The sequence below is a fragment of the Alosa pseudoharengus genome, unplaced genomic scaffold (assembly GCF_046254945.1).
Source record: "Alosa pseudoharengus isolate Yale_2024_CS ecotype anadromous, Long Island Sound unplaced genomic scaffold, YU_APseudo_1.1 YU_APseudo_1.1_scf_14, whole genome shotgun sequence".
In the NCBI taxonomy this organism is placed as follows: Eukaryota; Metazoa; Chordata; class Actinopteri; order Clupeiformes; family Clupeidae; genus Alosa; species Alosa pseudoharengus.
Window position 1 is genome coordinate 13,298,719 of NW_027468609.1, and position 10,000 is coordinate 13,308,718.

Sequence of the window (10,000 nt, forward strand, 5' to 3'; positions counted from 1 at the left end):
CCAGTCGGCTGACTGTGAGGTCAGCTTCAGCTCCGCCCTTCCCATTCAGCATGCAGGTGTACACAGTGGAACCTGATTGGACAAACAGAGCTGTCAATCAAACAATCTGGGAGGGGGGGGTTGTGGCGCAGCAGGCTACATGCACGTGTCCGAGTGTCCACGGAGACCCAGGTTCGAATCCGACCTGTGGTCATTTCCCACCCCATCTCTCTCTCCCACTTACTTCATGTCACTCTTCACTGTCCTGTCCAAAAAAAGGCAAAAAAAGGCCAAAATATACTTTTTTTTTTCTTCTTTTTTTTTGGGCTTTTTTATGGCTTTACTCAGATAGGATAGTGGAGACTGACAGGAAGTAAGTGGGAGAGAGAGTCGGGGTGGGATCCGGAAAGGACCACGGGGCGGGAATCGAACCTGGGTCGCCGGCGTACTGTGCAGGTGCCCCAGCCAGTCGCGCCACTGCTGGGGCCCAAAATATACTTTAAAAAACAACAACAATCTGACAGGGACACGGGCTGTCACGGAATTAGTAGGCGTGGTACAGTATGTAACTATAAGACAAACATGGGGAATGAATGGTTATTATGTGAGCATTACCGGCTTGCTTATTTGGTGTGATTATATGTTGTTAATGATACCATGGAACATGTACAGTGTGGGCTCTATCTTGCACACCAGCGCAATTGACTTTGTATACTCGCGCTTTTGTCTCCTATTTTGCAGTCAGCGCATATTGGAATTTTCCCTCCACAGGTACATGTGCGCCCACGGGGGCGTTTCAGCGAAAAGAGGGGGCGTGTTCCAGCGCAAACGGTCCCTGTTGATATTTTGCTGTTTCAGAAAACAATTCCGCCACAGACCAGGAACCTCCTGGTCTAAAGTCAGTGGCGCAAATTCAGATGCTATTTTAAGGGCGCATGCATGGCCACAGGCCTGCAGAAATGAATGCTATGCACCGATCTACAGACACCCTGTGCACAGATGGAAACATTCAAAGGCTTGATAATATTTGTCCGTTTCCCGGTTTTGTTCGTGCATTGGTCAACTAAAAATTTAGTAGCCTATATAGTACATCTACATGCAATATCTTTACAAAAACAACGCCTAATTACAACCTATTAATTTGGACAACTTTATACAGCCTTATAAAGGCTAAAGTTACCTTTAGTTTTGTTCCAATTTACCGTTGTGTATGGCTTTAAACATTGTGTGCGCTGTTACGACCCCCTGTGCCCCCTTCAGGTCCTGGTCTGTCAGTGCACGGTCAGGCCTTGGCCTGGTTAGGCTAATTACATTATTAGATGCACCTGTATTGGGTGGGGCTATAAAAGGGGTTCTGTATCTCTCTCGGTAGGCACTTTTTCCTCCTTTCTTGCAGGCACTTTGATGGTCCTTTACACTAGCACGTTAGTCTTTCTCTCCTCTTTATTTCTCTTTTCCCCCTTTGCCTTTCACTTACTCATCTTACATGCTGATAGCCTACTGCCATTTACATTCACGCATACACGCACTCTTCAACATTCATCTCCCTAGACACTTTAGTTTGTTAATGTTGCGATCAATGTTAATAAATAGTTAAATTGAAAATTGTTGTTGTCTCCCTTTATGTTGCGGTCTGTTCACGAGCTGGCCGTAACATAAATTGGGGTACTCGTCCGCGAAACCTTTTTGGTAGAGGGATCGAAAACGGGATCATAGACTCATTGCATCCAGGTGAGCACGTCTTTTGGTTGCGCGGCTAATTAACGTCAGTCTCTGGTAAGGAAGAGTGTTTCAGCTAGGCTTTGCCTTTCCGTCGTTACACTGTTTGTTATTTTGTTCTGTTTGGGTTAGTTTTTTTTTAAGGGGTAATCCTGGTCGGGAGTTATCTACTTCTGTCGGGGGCACGCTTCGTACAGTTTACTGTAGCGAGTTTATGCGTTAACCAGTCGCCCCGAGGCCGGCAAGCCCTGGAAGATCAGCTAGGCCAGATAGCTCGTTTTGGGGTTATTTAGAGTTCCAGAGGACTGTTTTTCATCAGTGGGATATCGGCGGCGACCGGCTGGTGGTTTCACCTGGATGTGCTGAGTATTTTGGTCTCTGTTTGCGTGTTTGGTAAGTGAACCATTTCTATGTGTGTCAGTAGAGTAAGTTTGGCGTTTTGCGTTCGCTGTGTTGTGTATTTTGGAGCGGTATATCGCTTGTTACTGAATGTGTGTCAGATCTATTTATAGATTGAACACGTTCATGGTTATTTGTATAGCTAATCTCTTGGTGATTTTAGCCTATGCGAGCGAACGCTTAGGCTGTTACTTTTTTGTGGAGGTTATGCCTCAATTTGCCACTACAGGTGGATTCAAAGTAACTTTTGCCTTCAGTGAATGAGTGACGTGATAACGGAAACGTTTGATAAAGTTTACTTGGCTTTTGTGGTAGAAGTGAAGTAAATTTTGTGTATTGTGCTGGCTTGTTTTGCGTACAATCTGTCTTAATTAGATTGTAGCTTGACTTGCCTATCTGTGTGGGGAAGTAGCCTGTATTATATTGTGCCTCAATTTGTTTTGTTTATTTGTACTTGGGTGTGTGCCTCTTTGTAGCTGCTTCTTATAAAGTAGCCCAAGTAAGCTGAAGATAAAATAAAGGTAGCTTGCACTGCATTTGTTCCTATTGGGGGTTGTTTAGCAAGTGCTTTGTGAATTTTATTGTGTTGCTTGGTTTGTCTAGTGAGTTGGCATCTCACCAAGTTAGGAGTATGGCGACTCCTGAAGAGTTCATTGCTAGCCCCTCTGAAGACCTGTTGTCCAAGTTGACTAAAGATCAACTTTGGAAAATAGCTGAGCATTATGAGCTGCTTATCACAGCTCAAGAGAAAAAAGGAAAAGAGACTTTGTTCCTTGCTGTAAACAACCAGCTCATGCAAAAAGGCCTGTTTAAGAAAACAGTGGTTTTAACAGACCAACAACTGCAGCTTGAGAAGCTGAAGGCTGAAAAGGAAGCAAGGGCTCTGGAGGTAGAGAGAGAGGTAGAACTTCGTAGGCTTGAGATTCAACTCGAACTTAAGCGCATGGAACGTGAAGAACATGACCGTGAACGTGAACATGTGCTAGCAGTTAAGAGGCTTGAGCTAGAGATAGCCATGCAAGGTGAATCTCTTCAACCTGCTCCTTCTCTAGGTCCCCAACCATCTAACTTTGATGTTAGTAGAAACATCCGCCTTGTCCCCCCCTTTTCAGAGAAGGAGGTGGATAACTACTTTTCTCATTTTGAGAGAGTGGCGATCACCCTTAACTGGCCCAAAGAAGTGTGGCCTCTGCTACTTCAATGTGTTTTGACAGGGAAAGCACAGGGTGTGTTTTCTGCTCTGAGCATTGACCAAGTTCGCCAGTATGATGTGGTCAAAACCACTATTTTACATGCATATGAACTGGTCCCTGAAGCCTATCGCCAGAGGTTCAGGAATGCTAGGATGTCTGAGCAGCAGACTTTTGTTGAGTTTGCGCGGGAAAAAGAAGGGTTCTTTGACAGATGGTGCACAGCCCAGAATACAGAATCAAGGGAAGATTTAAAACAACTAGTTCTCATGGAGGACTTCATGAACTGTCTCCCTGAGGATGTGGCTGTCTACCTGAGTGAGCAGGATGTGCGAAAGGTGGACGAAGCTGCTGTTCTAGCAGATAAGTTTGTCCTTACCCATAAGCGTGTTTCTGATGGCTACTGGGAAGGCCCTCAGGATAGACCGAAAAGTCCTCCCCGAAATAGACAACAGTCTGTAGGTGGGGGTAACTCTCCACGGTCGTCTCCTTCTGCTTATTCCGGCCGCCCCTCCCCTAACATTGCAGAGGTTGTTTGTTTTTATTGTAAGAAGGTGGGCCACAAAGTGTCTGACTGCCAGGTCCTTAACAAACGGGGTAAGAACACCAAACCTGTGGGTTTGATAGCCTCGTGCGACACTGGCTCGTCCTGCTTGCAAGGTAGAACTGTAGGGTCTGTGATGACCGACAATGTGTGCAAAGAGTGCAGGAGGGACACTTACTACACCCCCTTCATCACTGAAGGTTTTGTGTCTTTGCCTGATCAGCTACCCAGAGTGCCAGTCCACATACTCCGAGATACTGGGGCCGCTCAATCATTTCTGCTGGCTGGTGTTTTGCCTCTTTCTGACTGTACCGCCACCGGAACTGTGTTGGTCACAGGTTTTGGGATGAATCCTGTTCAGGTGCCTTTACATCAGGTCCACCTATCCTCACCGCTGATCACCGGTAACATTGTTGTTGCGGTGTGTCCATCTTTCCCAGTGCCTGGTATTTCCTTCATACTAGGTAATGATCTAGCTGGAGGGAAGGTGTGGGATAGTATCAATGTGGTGCCGCCGCCTATTGTGGTGCCTGTGCCTGAGGTACCACAGAAGCTTGATCAGTGTTTGTACAGGCAACCTGATGTGTTTTCGGCATGTGCCGATGTCCGTGCCATGGATAAGAATTTGGACCATGGTGATGGCTCCGATTCTGTGTCTTCCGAGGACACCTTACTTGCTACCCCTGAGGTTGTGGGTTCGTGTTCTGGTCTATTTAAGATCTCCGGTGAATACTTGTTTCCTTTGGGTTGGGTGCAAACTGTCAGGAGGCTGTTGATAATGCAAGGACTCTTCTTACTGCAGCTCCTTTGATGTTGTGCTCGAACATTGACTGTTCCTTTGGTGTTGCTGTTGGTGCCAGTGAGAGTGGTGTTAACTTCTATCCTTAAGGTTCAATGTTTTGAGGAGTACTTGATTTCATCTTTGAGTACGATAGATATCCACACTGGTCAATATCTATTACTTTTTATAGATCTGATGCGGACCCAGAATCAACGCATTATGCGTGGGATGTTATTTCTTCTGCAGTATGCTCGTATACCGGACATCAGAGGAAAGGACTGTATCGTAGCTGATGTGTTTGTGTAATATTTAAATTGTGTAAAATTTAAATTATTTTTGTTTGTTTATGGGTCATTTAACTACTCATCTTTCCTTAGTCCTAGGGCCCAGGATGGAGGATGAGGGTGTATTATGAATGGAACACCGGTGGTTATTCTTTCTTGTTGAGTTAAGGTTTATTCTAGAACAAACCTCTTTGGGAGGTGTTACGACCCCCTGTGCCCCCTTCAGGTCCTGGTCTGTCAGTGCACGGTCAGGCCTTGGCCTGGTTAGGCTAATTACATTATTAGATGCACCTGTATTGGGTGGGGCTATAAAAGGGGTTCTGTATCTCTCTCGGTAGGCACTTTTTCCTCCTTTCTTGCAGGCACTTTGATAGTCCTTTACACTAGCACGTTAGTCTTTCTCTCCTCTTTATTTCTCTTTTCCCCCTTTGCCTTTCACTTACTCATCTTACATGCTGATAGCCTACTGCCATTTACATTCACGCATACACGCACTCTTCAACATTCATCTCCCTAGACACTTTAGTTTGTTAATGTTGCGATCAATGTTAATAAATAGTTAAATTGAAAATTGTTGTTGTCTCCCTTTATGTTGCGGTCTGTTCACGAGCTGGCCGTAACAGCGCTTTAACATCAGCCTATAAGCATTATTCCAGCTGCTCTAAGGTTTTGACAAGCACCACAATTTTGCCTACCTTGTTGTAGCCCATCTGAAATAACTCCAAACTTTGCTATGCTCCCTCCATCCTTTCGTTGTTTTCAAAAAAACGTTTTATATCCATGATGGCCTTGAAGTCTTGAGTTTGTGAATTTGCTTAAATAAGCTTATTATGTGCTGTTAACCAGCAACCATAGACAGTAAAATAAAGCAGCAAGTAGCCTTCGCTACAATTTCTGTAGTTGCTGCGTCCATTTCTCTCTCCTGCTCAAACAAAAGTTGTGTGTGCATTAAGTTGATGATAACGTGTTTACAAGCTCTACTTTACATAAAATAATATTGTAAATAGCCTACTGTCATGCAGTTAATGGGATACTGTGCAGAGTTGGAAAGTTAGGTCAACTTGGAAACTGTTTCTCGTTGTTGAGTTGCCTGTTGGTAAGGTACAGCCGTAGCTTACACCTGCAGGAGCGCTTGCTTGGGCGCCTGTGTTGCGCAATGCACTTTGCTCCTCTCATCTATACGACGCAGTTTCCATTTCTCCAAACCATACATAATTACAAGGACAAATATTGCTACACGAGGGAAATCAGTGTGGTGTCCGATGTGAAAAAACAGGTATAAATCTAGCGAACACATTCCACGAATCACGGATGTGTTGATGACATAAATTAGGAAATATTAGAGGACTTAATGAGACGTGATGTTAAACTGCATGCCGATGCCATTTAACCCAAATGCCCCAGCAGCAGCACGGGAGAGGAGAGCTTATCTGACAGATCTGCATTGTCTATAGTGAGGTAATGTTAGATTACATTGCAAAAATATCACCAATGATTCATAACCTCGTGATTCAGTGAGAGTGATCCCAAAACATCGGAGAGTGAAATTTCTGTATTACATTTTGTCAAGAGGAAAAATCAATAGCAAACTGTTCCCAACTGACTATAGCGCTGTGAACCGTTCCTGGCTGCGCCTGGCAAATCCGCCATCATAATAGAAATCCGCTATGGAACAAGCGTGCCTGTTGTTAAAGGGAATGTGAGATGACGCTCTGATTGGTTTATGGCACGTTACGCCCAAACCACACCCATGAATAATGTAGCTACTACAGACCACCCCGTTTTAGATTTGCGTCGGGCGCAACAGTCATTATCCCGCCGGTACAATAGAAACAGCGCCCAAGATCCGCCCACAAAGCGATTTGCGCAAAGTCAATTGTGCTGGAGTGGAAGATAGAGCCCTGTGTGTGCATGTGTGTGTGTGTGTGTGTGTGTATGTGTGTCATCAGTGCAATGGTGAGGAAGGTTATAGTCCTTGGGGCCCAAGGAAATTTCAAAGGGATGCAAGAATTAATTAAACATGGTGTGTATTGCTGGTGTGGGGCTGTGTATGTGCCTGCATGCCTGTGCTCGCCCTTGCCACAGGTGTGTGTGTGCTCACTTGATTTAAGCTTACCAGGGGCTTTGTTGACGTCTGCTGTGAACAGCCAATCAGCGGCCTTCTTTGCATCTGGGCCAGTCAAGAAGAACTTGCCAAAGTAGGACATGTTAAAGACAGCTACTCCATTTCTGCAGGTCAAACACTCATCCTTAATCTGAAACACACACACACACAGACACACACACACACAGATAACAACGTCACCAACAACGCATCTATTTCTCTTGGGAACATACCGGTACTCATCCTTCAATCTGAAACAACACACATAAACTTAGATACTAACAAACTAACATACAAACTAACAACAGCTATTATTTTCTCTTTCTCTCTCATTACACACACACAGACACACATTAGTATTTCACAAACGAGTTTATGACTGTCCACTGCCATCAACTTTCTTATTAGTGTTAAATTTGTCACCTATTTTTAATTTAGTCTTAGTCTTGTGACAAAATGTCCTTTTCAGTCTTTGTCATATTTAGTCATTCAAATATCATTTTTGTTAGTCAAGTTTTAGTCGACTAAAAGTCTCGTCATTTTAGTATAGTTTTAGTCAAAAGAAAACTAAAGGTATCTTAGTCTTAGTCAGTTTTAGTCAACACATTTTAGTCTTTTTTTTTATAACAAATTATTTCTGATTACCATTTGAGTCAAATAGTGTTTCACACATCTCAATTTTCCAACAATATTGAGTGTCCACAGGGCTACTCGTCTGTTATACAACAATTGGGTTCTATGGAACTATTTATTTGTTTCTGATTGGCCGAGAGACGTTCCATGAGTTGGAATATCCCTGGACATTTCAACTCAGACTCAGCACAGCTAATAATAAATCACTCCGCGATACAATGCGAAGATTTGACACCCAGCTCTCCACTATTTCAAGCAATGGGTTACTCCTTAGCAAACCATAACGAAACAGTGCTTCACCACATCTGTGGATTAAGCCACACAGTCAACTCAATGTAAGTAAGATAAACGAGGATGCTAATTGTTCTCAGCATTGCCAGCATTGTGTATAATATGATTGTCACTTGGAGGAGACTTGTAGATAACAAACGTTAGCATAATTAGCTAACCGCTGCTAACATGCTAGCATCATCACGTCAGGCTGTGCACAGTAGTGTAACATTTATTCACTATACATTAATCAAGTTGACTGGTTCTGCAATGTAGAATATGTTTCCGTTTTTTTGCAGTACCATGTCCCTTACATGACATGGCCCAGTGTCCTTGTAACATGCATGCAGCAAACCTAGATATGAATGTGATTTCAACATTTCTTTCTAGAAGACATGTAAACCACAAAGACCCATAACGAGGGGTCTGGAATGTTGGTTACCTAGCAACCAAGACGCTGTCTATTGAAAAGGGAACTATTTTTTGATGCGTAAGAATGATGTCGAAATTAACATTTTTAAACAATAATGGGGTGTTTTCAGATTATTTAGTTTGTGGTAGAATTGTTGTATAAAAGCTATATAGCACTCGTGATCGTGGGATTGGTCATGGATATTCCCATGGCTGTTGTTGCCTGCGCCACTCGGCCTCCGGCCTCGTGGCTACGGCCGAACAACACCCGTGGGAATATCCATGACCAACCCCACTCTCACTCGTGCTATATTGCTTAATTATAATTACTCATCTGATTTGTCAGTCAGTATGTTTACATGCACAGGTAAGTCGAGCTACAGTTATAGCTCGGCTGGGATTTGACCATAGACAGTAAAAGATTTGACTGGACCACTGTCATATTCGTAGACCAGTGTTTCTCAAAGTGTGGTCCGGGAATCACTGGTGGTCCGCAAGCTATCCCAAGTGGTCCGCGAGCAGACGTGGTAAAATATAATATAGATGAGTTGTTTGCAATATTGAACCAACTTGTATGTAAAAACAGTTCTGCAACACTGTCTATGTAAGATATGCCAGTTTAAATCATACAGTATGAATCCACACAAGTGCAAAGACAATAAGCAAGGTGGTTCAGTGAGTAGGCCTATAGTGTAGACTAATTATAGGCTACTGTTGAAGTAGGTCTAATCTTATTTTTTTTTAGCTAGGGTTAGTTAGGGTCCTGAAACTGAAAAAGTTTGAGAAACTTCGTCGTAGACCAAAGTATTAATGTTTTACTCCGCCTCGCTAGATGGCGATATGCGCCCAAACACAACACATTCCCCAAACAGACTCTCCATCTTAGCCCTAGCTAACTTGCTAGCGAACTTTCCATATTAGCTTACTTGCTAGCAAACTTTGCATCATCAGTCTAACTAGTTAAATAGTTGACATTACATGATTAACATTTTCGTATGGACATTCTGGGGGATGTTAATTTGTATGAAAGAAGCTTCAACTTCTGGGTATGTAGCATTGTGGCATAAAGCTTAGGTAGTTAACTTGCTAACTCTGGCATAAATCTCCAGTGTTCTTGTTCCATGTAGTTTCGTGTTGCAGCCACAGGGTTGCAGCAACAGCACGTAGACTAGCCCACAGGAAAGCTGTTGCGTAGGAACTCATTCGGAATATTTTGAAAACGTAACAGCTAGATATTCTGTCTTCTCCTTTTGTAGACGAAAATGAAGAGAGATTTTATCTTAGTTTTTATTTCATGCAAAACATTTTAGTCTCGTCTTTTTTCGTCAACAATAATGCATCTTAAGATAGTCTTAGTCAGTGTTTCAGAACATTACTGCCGTCTCGTCATCGTCTCGTCTTAGTCATGAAAAAAAAGGTCGTTGACGAACATATTTCCTCTCGTCTCGTCTGACGAAATTAACACTATTTCTTATTAAACACATTTTTACACATAAATAAAATAACTACTGACACTACTTAGTACACACAAACATGGACACACACACACACACTCATACTCACTTACCACTTCATGATGAGGGGGGAAGTCAAAAGTGTACTCTTTTCCAAGCAGCTTGTTGTATTTGTAGTCCGAGTTTTTGGGAAGCTCATATGCTCCATAGTAGTCATAGTCCAAAACCTTGA

At 43.1% G+C, this 10,000-nt stretch overlaps 1 protein-coding gene across 2 annotated transcripts in view; it reads right to left on the minus strand.

Moving 5' to 3' along the window:
- The window catches only part of sardh (sarcosine dehydrogenase), an 86,768-nt gene that overhangs the window by 29,075 nt on the left and 47,693 nt on the right, over nucleotides 1-10,000 (minus strand). For both annotated transcript variants that reach the window (XM_076283901.1, XM_076283902.1), the window contains exons 13-15: nucleotides 9,882-9,995; nucleotides 7,013-7,151; nucleotides 1-72 (exon numbers count right to left, since the gene is read on the minus strand). The exon at nucleotides 1-72 is cut by the window's left edge and continues 42 nt beyond it. In XM_076283901.1, coding sequence (XP_076140016.1) covers nucleotides 1-72; nucleotides 7,013-7,151; nucleotides 9,882-9,995 — 325 coding nt within the window. The remainder of the gene's footprint in view (nucleotides 73-7,012; nucleotides 7,152-9,881; nucleotides 9,996-10,000) is intronic.